At 42.3% G+C, this 19,317-nt stretch overlaps 1 protein-coding gene across 29 annotated transcripts in view; it reads right to left on the reverse strand.

The window, feature by feature from the left end:
- The window catches only part of ZBTB20 (zinc finger and BTB domain containing 20), an 862,801-nt gene that overhangs the window by 52,404 nt on the left and 791,080 nt on the right, over positions 1-19,317 (reverse strand). For all 29 annotated transcript variants that reach the window (XM_059890169.1, XM_059890161.1, XM_059890164.1 and 26 more), the window contains 2 exons: positions 17,157-17,321; positions 16,590-16,777 (listed from right to left, as the gene is read on the reverse strand). In XM_059890169.1, coding sequence (XP_059746152.1) covers positions 16,590-16,777; positions 17,157-17,167 — 199 coding nt within the window. In that variant the 5' untranslated portion in view covers positions 17,168-17,321. The remainder of the gene's footprint in view (positions 1-16,589; positions 16,778-17,156; positions 17,322-19,317) is intronic.

Raw genomic sequence — 19,317 nt, forward strand, 5'->3', positions numbered from 1 at the left:
CACATTTACACTTCTAACTTTACCTCTATTTTGATTTATTTCAAAATACTCTGAAGCCATCAGGCAGACCATCTTTCAAAAAGATAATAGGTGCATTTCTTTAGTTGTAAATGTGTCATTTCAGAAGGGGCCCTCTTCTCTCTCTGACGTGGCAGCACAGCAGTGTGCCCATTCTCAGGACCTGATGCTTTGGCCTCTTTGGGTAATAGGGCTGGGAGATGGAGAGTGAAAAGATGCCTGAGCACAGGAGGGACAGCCATGGGTTCCACAATGCACTCTGAGGACAGACTATACACTCATCCAATCTCCATAATTTGAAAAATATCTCACAGATTAGAATATACTTGAGGACAAGAAAGAACAGAGTAGCTTAATACTACACTATAATGTAAATAATTGGCTAAACCTTTCCAAGTCCATAAAAAAAGATTCAGGAACATTTTTTTTAAAACTTCGCTGAGCCAGTTTCCTTATATGTAAAATGGAGTGTTTTGTAAGAATGATAGGTATTTGACACAAAGTAAATGCTTAGTCGTATTAGTTCTCTTCCAATATTTAGAAAACACATGAAAAACAGGGGAATAAAAGCAGGAAAAAAGATGATGGAGAGGCTTCCCTGTCTGCCCAGGCCTGAATCTCAGAAAGGACAAGGAGAAGGGCATGGCCTTTTCCTGAAGTGGAGAGTAGACCCTCCTACAGACTCAGGGCTTCTGTCTCAGTCACTCTCAGCAGGAGGGAGGGATGGAAAACTTGCTACAAGCTTCACTTACGTTGCATCACTTTTAGTCCGTACATTATTGTCATTCTCATCATGCCCTCCAGGACACAGAAACATAGGGAGGTTAAGGAAAGGCACGTAAACTTCTTGTATAGGCTGAAGTCGGCCATGGGGTGAGAGCAACACAGGGTCAAACCCTTAGTCCATCGTCAACATGTTCAGGAAACAGCTTTCGAAGTCTGTCAGCATACCTGCCCGTCCCCTGCGGGCACCCTGAGAACCCACATCCGACTTTCTCCTTTAAATCTTAGTTTCCTTTTAGGGGGCGGGTTTGAGGACACAGGTTCTGACTGGGGTTTGTCTTGGGGAAGTGCCTCTTGCCTTCTTTTAGTTCCCTGACACCAGTCTACGCAAAGTTACACACTGGTGTCCCCACTGGCCTGCATCTGTGTGCCTATCTTCTTAGGGAGTTCACAGACTCTGAGACGCAGGCGCAGTCATGGTGCTGGTGGAGTACCTGAGGCCTCCAGGTCAGGAACTCCTCCTCTGGAGGGAAACGGTGCATGCATGCCAAGTCACTTCAGTTGTATCCGACTCTGTGTGACCTCCTGGACCTTAACCTGCCAGGCTCCTCTGTCCATGGGGTTCTCCAGGCAAGAATACTGGAGTAGGTTGCCCATGCCCTCCTCCAGGGGATCTTCCTGATCCAGGGATCCAACCTGTATCTCCTGCATTGCAGGCAGATTCTTTACCACCTGAACCACCAGGGAAGCCGGGAGAGAGAGGTTACCCTCTGCTTAAAGTGAAAGTGAAAGTCGCTCAGTCATGTCCAACTCTTTGCTACCCTATGGATTATACAGTCCATGGAATTCTCCAGGCCTGAACACTGGGGTGGGTAGCTTTTCCCTTCTCCAGGGGATCTCCCCAACCCAGGGATCGAACCCATGTCTCCTACATTGCAGGCAGATTCTTTTTCAGCTGAGCCACAAGGGAAGCCCAAGAACAATGGAGTGGGTACCCAATCTCTTCTCCAGCGGATCTTCCCGACCCAGGAATTGAACCTGGGGTGTCCTGCATTGCAGGCAGATTCTTTACCAACAGAGCTATCAGGGAAGCCCTGCCCTCTGCTTAAAGCCTCAGCCCCTTGTCACTACTGGAGGACATCAAGGGTGCGGAGGAATGCTGCTCGGCCTGTCAGCCCAGGTGTCTGAGGCTGCTTCAATTACCCCTCTGGAACCTGAAGTCAGGAATAAAATGGAATAGGCTAGATTTAGGGATTTTTTTTCTTCAAATTAGGAAAAAAAAAAAAAAACAACAAAAACCCAGGCCTGAGCGGGGTTTTTCCTATGATATTTCCCTGAAAAAAAAAAAGATAGACTTCCTCTTCCATGGGGTTAAGTTCTCAGAGTTGAAGTTCAGAATTTGCAAGTGCATTTTCCGTAAGATGTGGGATTACACTCTGTAGCTCAAATTTATATACACTTTCCTTTCATTATCGCCTTTATATCCAAGTACCAGTTGAGATATGAGGCAAAGAGACAATAAGTGATTATACAGGAAAGGAAATGATTACGGCAGAAAACTGAATGGCAAAGTTAATTTAGTCACCACTTCTTGAAATTCTTTATGTGATATTCTACGTGCCACACCAAGCTTTCCTAAAAATTATGTCTGCCCTCATCTAAGACTGTGTGAGATTTTGGTGTAAAATTGATAACATGAACCTAGCTAAAACCACTGAGGATAAATGAGTCAGGGAGAATTCTTTTCTGGAGTTGGAGAGGAAAGGAAAACCTCCTCAAGGTCCATTTTGACGTCAACTATGAATTCACTGTTCCCAGTGAAATTATAAAAGCTCATACTCAAAATTCCTCCATGTGGCTGTTTGTATAATTTCTTGTAGCGATAAAATAATTTTCTTACTTAGTTTTACAGTAATTTAATAGCAGAGCAAAATAACATTTCATTTAGTTGTTTCCAGAGCACCACCCTGAAGTAGGAGGAATTGCAGATACTTTGTTTCCAGGGGACTGTGGCCTTAGGGAAGCCTTTAACCATCAAAGAGAACAATACAGACTAAGTAAACAAGTTAAACATGGCCCACAAATAATGAACTTGACGATGTCTGTGACAATGAGAACAACACACAGGCTTGTTGTTAGTAACTACTTGAATTGGATCTATCATGAAAGACAGTCACAGAATGTGGCATTTTAAAAATGGATTATGGTTTGAAATAACTTGTTTTAAAAGTTTTTAGAAAATTGAAAGGCTCAAAGTATATAATACCTGTCCTCTACCTAATGCTCAGAGATTACTGAGGGTTAGTGAATATTTGTGAAGTCATCCAAAGAGGATGTAACAATTCTTGCAAAACATTAGTTCTTATTAGCTACAGGGAAGAGAAAGAATTAGAGAAAGAATTAATGTAATAAAATTACTGATTCTTTGGGCTTGGGTGGTGATTTCAAATTTCCTTTACATACATTTATCATCCCAATTGCCCTGTAAAATGAGAGATCTAATTCTCTCACCTTGCCTATTTAATTGCAGAGTCTCCCTTAACACTGGTTTTTATTTTTCAGTCTATAAATGGGCTTGGGGCTGCTGTATCATAAAAATATTCATACCCTGCTTTTGCATTACCTGTTCATTATTTCTTTTTAAAGTATTAAGCTTTAAAAAAAAAAAAAAACTGGTTCATAATTGTTGCTTTCCTATTCAATTCTGTTTGCTCCTGAACCCTTTTGTATGGTGTTTTTGTCACACATCTGACTCTTTTCTCTCAGCAGCCTCCAGGAATCTACCCATCCTCCTTGTCTGAGCACCCAACACCACTGACCCTTCTTCTACCTGGTGGTCTCTCTCAATTGTCCTGCTTTTCAAATTTCCCTTACATATATTTTTGTATATATGCTATGTCTTAGACCATCTTTTCTTTCCCTCCTTTGAGGGTTCACCATTTTCTCTTTCTTATCATGCAATGCATAAATATTTCTGAAGGTTCTATTTTCATTTTTTTTTCCTCTCAACTAAATCTTTTTTGAATTTACTTCACACTCATGACTTAAAATATGGCCCTTTCGGTCAAAGCATTTGCTATTCCTAATTTCAAATCCCTCCTGCTCTACTCCAGAACCCTATTTAGAACTCAATGTCAGTTGTCTCCACAGGGTCTACCCCTGTTATCGCATACTCAGTGAAAGTGAAAATCTTAATTGCTAATTCTTGTCTGACTGTGTGGGACCCCATAGACTGTAGCTCTCCAGATTCCTCTGTCCATGGGATTCTCCAAGCAAGAATACAGGAGTGGGTAGCTATTCCCTTCTATAGGGAATCTTCCTGACTGAGGGATCGAATCCGAGTCTCCTGCATTGCAGGCAGATTCTTCACCATCTGAGATACCAGAGACATCTCATACTCAGCACTGTATAAAATTGACTTGTATTCTGTCCTCTAGTTACTTCTTTTTCATCTTCTTTCTTTGATTTCTTGGAACTGTCTTTGATGATTTCTTCTCTCTTATCTAATACTCTGTTAACTCCTGGACCTGCCCACCCTCATCCATAAACGCTGTTGAGTCTAGATCCTCCCCATTCCCCTTTCACCAGCGCCCCCAGGTAACCAATAATCTGAACTACTGACAAAGCTTCCTGGACTCTGTCTTCTCTCTAGTCACCTCCTTCCATGTACAAGCATGTTCCACATCCCTGCTGCTAGATTAGATCTTCCCAAAGCAAAGTCCAGATCATGGCAACCCCTACCTAAAACCCCACCACAGCTTTGTCCCAGAATGCAGACACCTTATACCTTTTCCTAATGCCTCACCACCAATAAAATTCTGTTCATCCTTCAAGGGAGCTCAAATGGAACCTTTCCTGATAAATTAAACTGGATGTTAATGTTAACTGGATTATAATACATTTTGTGAACTTTCTAACTTCTAAGATAATGGTGATTTGAGGGTATGGACTAAGAATTCTTGGTGGCAGGGTCTGTTTGTCTCCACCTTTCTGCCCCTGCAGAACTCACTGTAGTGCCAGACACCTAAGATGTACTCTACACATGGTTGCCAAGCCAGTGAATTGAGTGAATCGATGCTCTGGTGCATCCAGGTACATAGGGACATAGCTTTAACCACCCTGCAGGGCGGTTGGTGTGAATATGTCTAAACTTTTCCATGAGACTCTAAGTCTCTGAGCAAAGGGCTCCAGTTTATATTGAAAAACTGTATCATGTCTGATGCCTAGGCTGGGTCCTCTACATTGAAAGCATTCAGTAAACTGAAGGATGAATAGTGCTGACTCCTTCTGATTCAGAAAATGTACGTTCTCTTATTCGCAGACTCAGTAACAGGCAACACAGTATGGTGAGGATGGGAGGAGTAAGATCATATGTTTGTCTCTTCTACTCACTATATTGAGAACCTTTTGGTATGACCCTTGTTCTCTTTGGGCCTCAGTTTCCCCATGTGTATAATAATAGGTTTAGACCAGCTTAACTTTACTCTCTTTCACTGCTGATAAAAAGTTCTAACTGTAATACGTTCCTTAGAGAGAACAAAAGATGTAGGAGCCGAAGAAAAGCAAAAAAGAAAGCAGCTGTGCTTATTCAGCCCATGTAGTAATGAGAGGTTTTACTATGGTACCTGGTATGAAGTGATTGGTGGAAGGATCTGACTTGAAATTACCTTCAAGCAAGAAATTCCTAGACTCCTCATGCATGTTCCCAGTTGATCACACATCTGTCTCTGAAGACAGTACTACATTTTTTAAAGTCAGAATGTGAGAAGCCCTGACAGATATGAAGGAACACTAATTTTATATAATGAAATTTGCCACGAGTAGAGGAAGCACATATGAAACTGTCACCAGCGGCTGCAGATAAAAATTAAAGATGTGCTCCAGCAAGATGAGAGATGGCAAAATGAAGAATGGAACCCTGAAGATCAGCAGTCAGCCTTGACAATTACACACGGACAATCACAAGCACATTCACGTAGTACCTGGCAGAGTGAAAGGCATGGTGTGACTCAGAGCAATGGGCCAGAGGACCAGATTTGCCAAGGGATTGATTGCTAGAGTCTGGAGGGACCACGAGTCAGTGACTGAGTTCCAGCCTGGCACTTCTAGATGACTCTGTGACTCCTGGAATGAACCTCTTAATATGAAAAGTTATTTTGAACCATTTCATCAATAAATTATCTCTAGATGCTGCCTAATATTTGCCCACATCTACTGATCTCATGCAAAGAAAGGCACTTTTACCCATTAGAAAATAAGTGGTGTCTTGCTTTCTTATTTATCTGGAAAGCAAATGTCTCCAAAGGAACATGCAGTTCAGCCCAGCTGACTTTTAATGACAGGCAGTGTGACTCAAATACAGACTGTCCTGTGAGTTTATATTAAAATGAGGCAAACTGTAAGAAAGTCTGAGTCTGGTAACTGAACTGCTCTGTTTGCTGAGAACACCATGCTCTTTTTGTGCCTCTGTGGTTTTGCTCCTGTCCCTTCTGGCTATAAGGCCGTTCACTCCCTCCACTGCTTTACATACACCTACTCCTTCCTGATCCAGGTCTAATGTCACCTTTCTTGAGAAGCCCTTCCCACTGCTTCAGGAGCCTGGGAGCTTTTTGTGCATTGTCAGACACTTCCATATTGTAATCGCCTGTCCCTTTTACAGGTTTAAAAGTTGGTGAAAGTGTGTGGGAACACCACAAGTTCCTAAAATTTGGGGACAGTATTTTGTTTGTATCTTCAGCCCTGGTCCCTAGCTGAGGTCTTGGCACAGATGGAGGGGTTTGACAGCATTTAATGTGTGACTGAACGGAAGAAGGCAGGAGTGAATGAGGTAAGAGTGACTTCCAGAACTTGCTGCATCAAGTGGCCATGGAAGATATCCAGTTACATTAGCATTGTAGGGAAAGGATAATTTTTATTAAAAAGAGGGATAATTTTATAAAAAGTAGATTATGACATGAAATTCCAAGATATATGATTTTAAAAAATAAACGTGTCCCCAGATATACTATGTGGAAACTCTAGGAAATAAGAGCAAATAAAAAATTGACTGGCCTTCTAATGTATAAGTGTGGGATTAAGAACTGAAACCTCTAAATAAGAGGGTATCATAGGTGATAAAAATAATTCCAAAGAAATTATGTGTCAATTAACTCAGAGAAGGAAAGAAGGGAACGGCTATCTTTAAAGAAATGAACCCACACATAATAAGTAAAAGGTTTACTTTGTTAATGAAATAGCAGGAAAAACAAGTTTAAACTGTTGGTGATAAAAAGGTAAATATATAATTCTTTATAGGAAGTAGAATACAGAGAAATGTGAGACACTCTGGGGATAATGAGAGCATTTAGTTACATCAAAGATGCTCTATTTACTGTTTAACTGATACGGAATCTTATTAGAAAATTAATAGAAAGCCATAAGATAATAACGATCTGTAGTGACTTATTTCATCCCATGTTGGCTCTATTTCTTCTGCAAATTAGTGTGACCCCAAAATGTTTTCAGGATTGTCCAACTTGTCCTAAATTCCATAAATAAACTCTTTCAGAGGATGCTGTTTTTTGCCATGTCTCTATTACAGTTCTTCACAGATGGACCATTTTTGTCCTTCCAAAGTCTAAGAATAACTCTTTCAGTTATCAAGACATACCAAAATCCAGTTCAGCTGCTCCTGTGGGATTCCAGTTAGTTTAGACACATCTGCTGAGATACACGCATTTGAATCCAAATGAAGCTTTTGTTTGATGATACATTTTGAACATTTACGAAGGTTTTTCGGGGGCCAAAATGTTTTTCATTTTTTTGGCACTCCAAACAGAGATCTTCAGTTATAAACACTGCCTTCTGAGCACCTCCAGCAGAAATCCAATCTTTTCATGCGAACAGGTGCCTCAGGAAGTTTTTGGAATGCTTTACACTGAATCAGCTTTCTGATTGGAAACTTTCTGAACACGCAGTCAAATTTGCCAAAGAGACCTTCAAACTTGCATGAGTAGTTTTCACTCATCCAGACATACATTCACACATACAGACAGCCCTAGTGAAAGCAAGTCAGAGCTCTGTAAGACTGAAGTCTTTCTCTTAAAGGTTAAATACAACACACAACCAAACTAAACAAAAGGAATAAATACGTGACGGGAGAGATAATGAATAAACAACAAGAACCTCTGTTCAACTTCTCCATAAGCATGTTCCCCTTAAATTTACTTTACCTGAGAGTTTAGATGGCACATCCCTTCAGTAAAAATCCACCCCAGTTTCAAATAATACTCCAAGCATTTGTGTTCTTAAACACTGTGGCTGGGGGGATGGCTACTAATTCTTTTCACTAACAAACGTGTTCAAACAGTTCTTTTTGAAACACTTCCTTCTCTAACACAAATAGGTCAACCAGATTCAAATCTGAAGGAATGCAAACTACTCTCTAAATCAAGGGTTCTTTGGAAAACCTTCTATTTTACCTGAGTCCCTACAACTTTTCTTTTCCAGTTTGAATATAAACTGAAAAGCCGTTACAGAGTAAGACAACTTTTGAAGCCTTACGCCTGAACAGTTATTACAGAGTAAAATCACTTCCCCATTGGGCATGCCCGGAATTCAGGGGAAATCTGCTTTCAAGTTTGTCTGATGGCCCTGGACCAGATGCTCCAAGGTGGCCAGAAACCTTTGTCTACACCCACTTAGCAGATTTCTGGCTCTTTATCAGGAACTAAGAGGTTTATTTGCAGAAATGAATCATTTCCTTCAAAATATCCTTTACCCTATTTACATGCTTGCATATTCCTTCCATTTTGTTTTCCCCCTACAGCTTTACTAAGGGAATTAATTATCTAGAAGAACAGGAACATACAGTAAGTACATCTGAGATACAGGATGAGACACAGTATGTCATCTATTAGGCCTGGCTAAGACCAGCAGCTGATGCTAAATGGGAAGGAACATGCACCAAATGTTTTTTAATCACAAAGTTAGTAATTAATTGCTCTTTAAAATATATTTTATGCTTCTTTCTGTCTGTGTACATGAAATGCACATTTATTACATGCCAAAAATTACAACATTATGGTTTAAATGTGACTGGCACGGAAGTCCGGAAATCAGAGTTAATGTTCCCACAACAACTTTAATTCTGTCCGTGTGCACATGTAGAGCTCTAATCGTCTTCCGTTCCAGGATAATACATATAGATGGTTTGGGAAGGGAAGCTCAAGACCCATATCCTCAGCTGTAGTTACCGGAAAAAAACAAAGGATAAAAGCTGTGCTCCTTTCCACGTACGTGGATAAAAAACAATGTCCCCGCGACCGGTGTTGTGTAATCCGGGAACGAAAGAATCCGCTGTGATGTCGGCACTCAAGGGGACAGTTTCTGTTGCTGTGGGAACCTGAACTTTGCATTTCCTGACTGTGGGGTAATTAAAATGTCAGCCTTAATGTGGCATTAATGGAGTTTGCCATAAAGAAATCCTCTTTGTTTTGTTCTCATAAAAAATTGCTTAAAAGTTTATAATGAACCAAGTGTACTAAAACCTTCAGTCCGGGGGACTGACGCAAAGGTTTGGGAGGGGGGAGGCCAAGTGAGGTGGACGGCCTGAGAGAGCAAAGGAAGAGACCACCCGGCTCCTCCCTCGACAGTGCTCAGCCCCTCAAGATTCATGCTACCTACAGAGCTAAAGTTAAACCCGCCCACACAACAGTTTGGTAATGTGTAAAGGTTAAATTAAAAATAAATAAAAACTGTTAATGCATAAGTGCATCTTGGCAAGGACACAAAAAATGAGACAATCTGATGAGGCCAGTGCAAGACATGAGAAGGTAAGTAACCACAGATGTCAGCTTCCAACAAAACAAAGACATCCAACTAGGTCCTTCCAAAGTAGGGAGGCAGCTAAAGAGGGTGGGGGAAATCGCTCCTCCCTTTGACTCGGAGCCTTATCAGGAGGAAGACAAAATGGAAGTGTCTGTCACATGTACATGACTGAGATGTGCTAGGCTTGACAGGTGTCAAGAAAGGTTTTCCTGGGAAGAGCTCCGACTGCTCTCCTGCCTTGGTTTAAGTGCTACTTCTAGGTTTAAATGGAGAGCCTGGCTCCGCCCATCCTCAGCCTGTGCAGTGGGAACTGTTCTGTCAGACGCCTAGGGGTTCAATGCCCTTTGCATTCGGAAGCTCATCTTAATGTTTACCAGGAGATAGTTAGAAGTGGTGAGGAGGTGACACTCTAAGGGGTGGTGGGGGAATATTTCTAGAAGGTGATCATTGTGGGTGCCCTGGAAAGCGGCACATGTTTCAGTAGCGATATTAACCTCATCATTTCACCAAGGAAAGCATTTCTCAGCCATATTCCCTCTTGCTTTGACTTTTACTGGAATCTTTTGCTGGATTTGAAGTGGCTCAGCAGGTTAAATAGCCATCTGAGAATTTCAGAGGTCACACTTGTCCTTTCTGCTCCAAAATATGGGCTGTGTCTTTTAGAGGTAACAGCGCCATGGGTTCCCCGCTCTGACCAGTTCATACGCAGAACTGACTTTGTATTCATGGGGATGCTTATCCATCATGTTCTATAACCCCGTCACGGATATGAGTAGTTGCACATTTTCAAGAAACCTGTTTCGAGCCAGGAATACAATATCCAGGCTCGGAACAGAGAATTCAGGTTGCTTACAGTGACAGCAAATCCACAAACATCCCCCCCCACCCCCCACTAATTATCAAGCATTCATCTATATGGGTGTCAATTTTCTCAGTTTTCTCATCTGTAAATTGGGAAGAATTATAATGACTGACAGAAAATGGTCATTAAGCCATGCCTAAGAATAATTTTGCTAAACACAGTTCAGTTCAGTCACTCAGTCATGTCTGACTCTTTGCAACCCCATGAATCGCAGCATGCCAGGCCTCCCTGTCAATCACCAACTCCTGGAGTTCACTCAGACTCACGTTCATCGAGTCAGTAATGCCATCCAGCCATCTCATCCTCTGTCGTCCCCTTCTCCTCCTGCCCCCAATCCCTCCCAGCATCAGAGTCTTTTCCAATGAGTCAACTCTTCTCATGAGGTGGCCAAAGTACTGGAGTTTCAGCTTCAGCATCATTTCCTCCAAAGAAATCCCAGGGCCGATCTCCTTCAGAATGGACTGGTTGGATCTCCTTGCAGTCCAAGGGACTCTCAAGAGTCTTCTCCAACACCACAGTTCAAAAGCATCAATTCTTTGGCGCTCAGCCTTCTTCACTGTCCAACTCTCACATCCATACATGACCACAGGAAAAACCATAGCCTTGACTAGACGGACCTTTGTTGGCAAAGTAATGTCTCTGCTTTTGAATATGCTATCTAGGTTGGTCATAACTTTCCTTCCAGGGAGTAAGTGTCTTTTAATCTCATGGCTGCAGTAACCATCTGCAGTGATTTTGGAGCCCAAAAAAATAAAGTCTGACACTGTTTCCACTGTTTTCCCATCTATTTCCCATGAAGTGATGGGACCGGATGCCATGATCTTCATTTTCTGAATGCTGAGCTTTAAGCCAACTTTTTCACTCTCCTCTTTCACTTTCATCAAGAGGCTTTTTAGTTCCTCTTCACTTTCTGCCATAAAGGTGGTGTCATCTGCATATTTGAGGTTATTGATATTTCTCCCGGCAATCTTGATTCCAGCTTGTGCTTCTTCCAATCCAGCATTTCTCATGATGCATATAAGTTAAATAAGCAGGGTGACAATATACAGCCTTGATGTACTTCTTTTCCTATTTGGAACCAGTCTGTTGTTCCATGTCCAGTTCTAACTGTTGCTTCCTGACCTGCATACAGATTCCTCAAGAGGCAGGTCAGGTGGTCTGGTATTGCCATTTCTTTCAGAATTTTCCACAGTTTCTTGTGATCTACACAGTCAAAGGCTTTGGCATAGTCAATAAAGCAGAAAGAGATGTTTTTCTGGAACTCTCTTGCTTTTTCGATGATCCAGCAGATGTTGGCAATTTGATCTCTGGTTCCTCTGCCTTTTCTAAAACCAGCTTGAACATCAGGAAGTTCACGGTTCACATATTGCTGAAGCCTGGTTTGGAGAATTTTGAGCATTACTTTTCTAGTATGTGAGATGAGTGCAATTGTGCAGTAGTTTGAGCATTCTTTGGCATTGCCTTTCTTTGGGATTGGAATGAAAACTGACCTTTTCCCATCCTGTGGCCACTGCTGAGTTTTCCAAATTTGCTGGCATATTGGGTGCAGCACTTTCACAGCATCATCTTTCAGGATTTGGAATAGCTCAACTGGAATTCCATCACCTCCACTAGCTTTGTTTGTAGTGATGCTTTCTAAGGCCCACTTGACTTCACATTCCAGGATGTCTGGCTCTAGGTGAGTGATCACACCATCATGATTATCTGGGTTGTGAAGATCTTTTTTGTACAGTTCTTTTGTGTATTCTTGCCACCTCTTCTTAATATCTTCTGCTTCTGTTAGGTCCATACCATTTCTGTCCATTATCGAGCCCATCTTTGCATGAAATGTTCCCTTGGTATCTCTAATTTTCTTGAAGAGATCTCTAGTCTTTCCCATTCTGTTGTTTCCCTCTATTTCTTTGCATTGATTGTTGAGGAAGGCTTTCTTATCTCTTCTTGCTATTCTTTGGAACTCTGCATTCAGATGCTTACATCTTTCCTTTTCTCCTTTGCTTTTCACTTCTCTTCTTTTCACAGCTATTTTTAAGCCCTCCCCAGACAGCCATTTTGCATTTTTGCATTTCTTTTCCATGGGGATGGTCTTGATCCCTGTCTCCTGTACAATGTCACGAATCTCATTCCATAGTTCATCAGGCACTCTATCTATCAGATCTCGGCCCTTAAATATATTTCTCACTTCCACTGTATAATCATAAGGGATATGATTTAGGTCATACCTGGCGTGGTGGCGGTGGCTGCCACCCGCACACTAAGCGCGGCCGAGAGGAGCTACCCCACGTCCGAGGTTAGGGGCAGAAGCCGGGAGGACCCCATGCCCAAAGTGCAGCAGCCAAGAGGAGTTACCCCACGTTCGAGGTCAGGGGCAGCGGCCAAGAGTGCCAGGCTACAACGGCGCAGGAACGGCAGAGAAGAGCTACCCGAGTCCGAGGTCAGGGGCGGCGGCTGGGAGGAGCCACCCCACGCCCGAGGCCAGAGGCTGCAGCCGGGAGAACCAACCCCACGCCCGAGGCCAGAGGTGGCGGCCGGGAGGAGCCACCCCACGCCAGAGGCCAGGGGCGGCGGCTGGGAGGACCAACCCCACATTCAAGGAGTGGTGGCTGCGTGGGCGCAGGAGGGCCTAGAGAAGCTATCCCACGTTTGAAGATCAGGAAGGGCGGCGGTGAGGAGATACCCCTCGTCCAAGGTAAGGAGCAGCAGCTGCGCTTTGCTGGAGCAGCCGTGAAGAGATACCCCAGCCCAAGGTAAGAGAAATCCAAGTAGGGTGGTAGGTGTTGCAAGAGGGCATCAGAGGACAGACACACTGAAACCATACTTACAGAAAACTAGTCAATCTAATCACACTAGGACCACAGCCTTGTCTAACTCAAAGAAACTAAGCCATGCCCATGGGGGCAACCCAAGATGGGCAGGTCACGGTGGAGAGATCTGACAGAATGTGGTCCACTGGAGAAGGGAATGGCAAACCACTTCAGTATTCTTGCCTTGAGAACCCCATGAACAATATGAAAAGGCAAAATGATAGGATACTGAAAGAGGAACTCCCCACCTCAGTAGGTGCCCAATATGCTACTGGAAATCAGTGGAGAAATAACTCCAGAAAAAATGAAGGGATGGAGCCAAAGCAAAAACAATACCCAGCTGTGGATGTGACTGGTAATAGAAGCAAGATCTGATGCTGTAAAGAGCAATATTGCATAGGAACCTGGAATGTCAGGTCCATGAATCAAGGCAAATTGGAAGTGGTCAAACAAGAGATGGCAAGAGTGAATGTCGACATTCTAGCAATCAGCGAACTAAAATGGACTGGAATGGGTGAATTTAACCCAGATGACCATTATATCTACTACTGCGGGCAGGAATCCCTCAGAAGAAATGGAGTAGCCATCATGGCCAACAAAAGAGTCCGAGATGCAGTACTTGGATGCAATCTCAAAAATGACAGAATGATCTCTGTTTGTTTCCAAGGCAAACCATTCAATATCACAGTAATCCAAGTCTATGCCCCAACCAGTAACGCTGGAGAAGCTGAAGTTGAATGGTTCTATGAAGACCTATAAGACCTTTTAGAACTGACACCCAAAAAAGATGTCCTTTTCATTATAGGGGACTGGAATACAAAAGTAGGAAGTCAAGAAACACCTGGAGTAACAGGCAAATTTGGCCTTGGAATACGGAATGAAGCAGGGCAAAGACTAATAGAGTTTTGCCAAGAAAATGCACTGGTCATAGCAACCACCCTCTTCCAACAACACAAGAGAAGACTCTACACATGGACATCGCCAGATGGTCAACACCGAAATCAGACTGATTATATTCTTTGCAGCCAAAGATGGAGAAGCTCTATACAGTCAACAAAAACAAGACCAGGAGCTGACTGTGGCTCAGACCATGAACTCTTGCTAAACACATGACAAATAAAAAGTGCTATAAAAATCCAGGCACTAGCAAACACTTAGAACACCACATACTGGTGGAATGTTTCTGAAGTTAAAGATACTAACAAGTCAAGGGCACTATTTTTAAATGCCCCAAATCTGTTAGTTCTAAATAGAAACTGAATATTTTACCTTAAAGAAATTAGGCTTTTAAATTAATCTATGGTAAGAATGACATTTTAAAGTAAAAAAAAAAAAAAATTCTCTTGAATGCAAGAAGAGCATCCAAAAATTTTAACAGCTTAAAATAAATCTCTTTCCTGTCTTCTCTCAAGCAATCTCCAAATGGACAGATTTCTGTGAATCTTTCCTCAAAACAATTTTCTTCTAAGTGTAGGCTCAAATCAGGACAAACTACAATCCAAATATATTTGGAGAAAAGTATAATCAATTTAAACAACAGGTTGGGGCAGAAAAGATCTACACATCTTAATGGCAAAATCAGAATGACTTTCTGAACAGCTGGAGATTAGGTTTCTCCTCCCTATTTGTTCCCCTTCCAATGGCATTCAGACCTAACTGAGCTCAGATCCACTAGCTTCCTCAGGGTCACCAAGGGGCTGCTCCTTGTACATATTTCATGTTAATGCCACGGGCTGGCCAAAGAATGCTTATGGTAAAGTATAATCAACAGCCCAGTGCTGTTTCTTTCTATTCAGCAAAACACTCATTTGGCTGTAACGGGATTTCTGGGCTAAGGCCATTCTATGTAATCTTCCCCATAAGCTGTGGCAGAAAGCCAGACGTTGGAGGTCTGCATGCAGGAGCTCCAGGCCCTTCTCCACAGGAACAGGCTACCTTCCTGGTAGGTAGGGACAGTGCGCACATGTCTATGGGCACTGTGCCATGCTATTTTCCAATTCTTCCTGTAATTACTATTAGGCTAGAGACTGCCAGGCAAGAAGGCCAAGAATGTTACTATTTTGACGGTCCACAGAACACAGTCCCCGCTTCTGACCCCAAAGTTTCTCTGTGGAATCAGCAGCTTGGTACAATGCACACAGGTTGCAGAGACTTGGCTTTTGTTATTTCTCGTTTCGTTTTCTTGCGACAGCTGAAGTGTGGTCTCATCTCGGTCATGAGCAGAACAAGGTGGGGTCCCTTTATCTAGAGGTTATTATGATGAAGAAAGTACAGGATGGAATGTCCCAGCCTCATTCACCTCTCGCCCTTTCTGCAAAGTTTTATGTTTGCTTTGTCAGAAAAATAACAATAGGAGATTTAGAATCTCATTTCCTAATTAATAATTTTTGCTTTGTGGACAGGATAAATGGAGTTCTTTTTTGAAAAGAAAACTTTCTTGGTCTTAGCTTAATCCAAAGAAGACTCCAGCTTTCTGCCTGACATCACTGTGGAGGTCAGTTCTGAATAGCTGTTGGAATAAAAGGAATATTCTTTCCCAATGGGCTCCAAGTTACCCTACTTCCTTCCATCGTCAACACACGTGTTGCTCTCTCTGAAGAACTGAGCTATGTTTCAGAAAGAGAAAATATCTTCTAAACGTGATTTATCAACTTTCTTAAAATAGAATTTGAAGAAGTGACTCTCAGATTAGTGGGAAGACAGCGAAAATAAACAGCAATGGAGTGATTTCAATAGCGACAATCTCATTAAGCTGCCCATTTCCAAATTTAGCCCGTAGGCAGTTTTTTTAATTAAAAAATATTTTTAACCTGAGTTCTTATTGGCTACGTGAAGTCTGGGTGGCTTCTGAATTCTTGGAAGCCATTCTCTTTTCTTCTGTAAATTTATGCTGTCCTTTAACCACTTCAAAATAAATTAAAAACTGGAAAGAGAAATTCAGCCAAGCTACAATAACTAATGCAAAGCTGACTTGTGTTATGTAATTTCAAAATGGAAGTTTCCTTTTGAGGTCCATATTTGGTCATTGAATTTCGTCATGGTGGAAGTACCATTATTCAGATCACGGGGACAAAAGAATAATTAGAAAATAGCAACACGGCTTCTGTTTTTGAGTTAATGTTATGAAAGAGAATGCGGTTCATGTAATTAATCCGCCTTTTGAGGCCAAAAGGCGTCACCTGGTTTTAAAACACACTCTAGCTTTGAAAATATAGATGTTGGCTGACTCAAAATGGTGGCAAGTTACTTTTGGCTACTTTGGAAGGCCAAATGGAAACAGCTTGCTCTGAATGCAGAAAAGCCGGGACCCAGGGGGAGAAGCCTGCTCCAAGAACCGTGAAGACACCATCACCTCATGGTGTAAGTGGTGTACTCACAGTCAGATGACCCGGGATGAGCGTGCGAGTTTGTCAGTGAATGTGTTGAGTGGATGAGGGCTGGGCCTGGAGACAAAACAGCTTCAAAGTTCAGGCAGGGAAGGCCCGGCTTGGCGCTGGATCCACCCGGCTGAGTAATCTCATTCTCCTCAGATGCCTTCTGGTTTTCAGCTGTCTTGGGTTTCTTCCTGAAAATAAACAAAGGGCCCTTTGAAGGAACTGACTGCATATTTGGGAAAAGGCATTTTTAGAATCTGTTAAAGATAACTTGATTTTTTTTTTCTGAGGGGGGATGGGAAGGAGTCCAGTATGTCCCTTGTTTTAAAACAAGCTGATTCTTGTTTTTTTTTTTTTTCCCTCCAGTAATGGCCTAACTGGGAACACATGAAAGCATATGGGCCAAGCAAACAGCACCACATTTGGACTCTGTTGGCTGCATAAAAAGACCCTGTCCCAGAACTTTAGACAGCTTGAGCTACGTATGGCTGACATTATCCAAGAAAGCATCCTTTCTTCCCCCCGTAAGAGTTTTAACATGGTCTGGAAAAATACTAGTGGAGGCTTTACCGTTCTAGCATTTGTCAGGAAGCTTAGAGACAGGACCCGTGGAGTAATGGGAGGAGCACTGGACTGGGAGTCAGGAGACTTGAGCTATGGTACTAGCTGTGCCTCTAACTTGCTGTGTGGCACTTGGGCACCTCACTTCACCTCTCTGGGCTTCAGTTTCCTCATCTGTAAAATAAAGGGCTTGGATTAGAAGGCCTTAAAGGTTCCTTCTGCTTTTTCAGCTTCTATTCATGGAACACATTACGGAACAGTCAATTTTCTTGCTGTTAATAGATTTTGTTTTAGATCAACACATAATTTCAAATCACAATCTAAACTTGCAGGCTGTACCAACGAGAGGGATAGTGATGAAAAACTGTTTAGAGCAGCAAATGAAAAGTGAAAAGAAGAGCTTAGACTCCAGCAGGTAAAGAAGAAAGATGTCACATAGAGATCCTCTATTCCCACTCTTTACTCATCTGAAGCTTAAGATTCCCTTTTTAAAAAATAATTTAGTGCATGATCCTGGAGTGCAGGAGTGTGACTGTGTGTTTGGGAAAAGAAGGGTGAAGGGAAGTAGAAAGTAATTGTGATTTGGGACCAGAAATAGGAAGTGGCAGTGCTCAACCATCAGTCAGCTCCTCTGCCTAGGACCGTGCAACTGATAGAAATGAATACGTACTTAGCTTACGCTGCATGCACCCTTGGCCCTGGTCAAACCAAATTATTTGTCATACTCTGAACACCATCCCACCCACCCCCACCAGTTTCCTTGGCTCTAAGCTTTTCCTATCATCATAGTACAGTGAACAGAAAAAGTATTTGTAAAAAATATTTTCTGGTAGAAGATTATGTGTGGTACAGAATTTGTTGTAAGTGGGTCTGTTCCCATGTTTCCCTTGTTTCCCTAAGCATGGCAATGGACTTGTTATACAGAATATTTTGTATTGAAATTTGTTGTACTGGGTAGTTAAATCTGCCCTCGCAGAATATGGTGTTATGAATTAGCATGCTGTGTTTCTGGTCCAACAGGTTGTGAAATCAAATCTGCTTTTCCAGAGGGCAGGAGGCAGAGATGGCACGGTGAAGATGAAAATAGAGGGAGAGTGTTTAGACATATTTTTAGGATGGAGGAAGCCAATACAAAAGCAACAAACTGCAATCCTTTACTGTTGAACGGTGACTAAGGAATGAACCTCCAAATCTTGAGTGTCTATGTGGGCCTCTAGGAACTGGTTTCTGGTTTTCAGTGTAAGGAAGTACCCAACTGCTTTTTCTTCATGAAAATCAGCGCTTCCTCTCCAGTCCCTATCCCACTCACCACTGTCTGTCGCCAGGCTTGTCACCGTGTTGGACACCTCCGGGTCACACATCTTCCTCTGCCTTAAAGCCATTTTGTCAAGTCCTGACAATTGTGCAGACTTCATATTTTGCACACCTAAGTTTCCTTTCTGTGTGCATTGCTATCACCTTAACACTTTTTATTTAGACTGCTGTTTACTTTCTGACCCCCATCCTCCTTGACTTCTCTGCTGCCACAGCTTTGCCATCACTGATCTGAATGACCATGTCAGGCTGACAGCTCCAGGTGAATTCCATGCATGTGAGACTGCATGGAATTCTACTCTGAGGGTAAAAAGCATCATAGTTATTTCTGAATTCCCTGCGTTCACCCATTCGTTCCTCCTTCCTTCCCTCCACCTATTCATTTATTCATGTATTCATTCCACAAATACTTACTATGTGCCTGCAATGTGCCAGCATGGGCCTGGAAATAAAACAAGCCTGGTTTCTGCCCCTCCCAGATCTGCTGTCTAGAGTATACCGTTAAGCAGAGTAGCTTAGACAAAGCTGTCATTCAATATATGGTTTTGTTGATGGAATGAAATTGAGTTGAAATTAAAGTATATTTTGAGAATAGTTATAGTCTGAATCCAAATTAAGTTTCCTACTCTTTATGCAGCAGGGAAATCTACCTTGACAGGCTGTTTTCCTTGGAATCCATGCAGTACATTTGATAAGAGTAGGACCGTTATGCCCACTGAAGCTAGGCTGGTCCTCATGGGTCATTTAAATATCGAGATGAAACACTAATGACAGACATCATGTAACATAAAAAGTTTATTTCTGATGTTCATAAATAAGGTCTAGGCTAGTTTCAGATGTACTGATTTCCTTGGTT

The sequence above is a fragment of the Bos taurus genome, chromosome 1 (genome assembly GCF_002263795.3).
Source record: "Bos taurus isolate L1 Dominette 01449 registration number 42190680 breed Hereford chromosome 1, ARS-UCD2.0, whole genome shotgun sequence".
Taxonomy (NCBI): Eukaryota; Metazoa; Chordata; class Mammalia; order Artiodactyla; family Bovidae; genus Bos; species Bos taurus.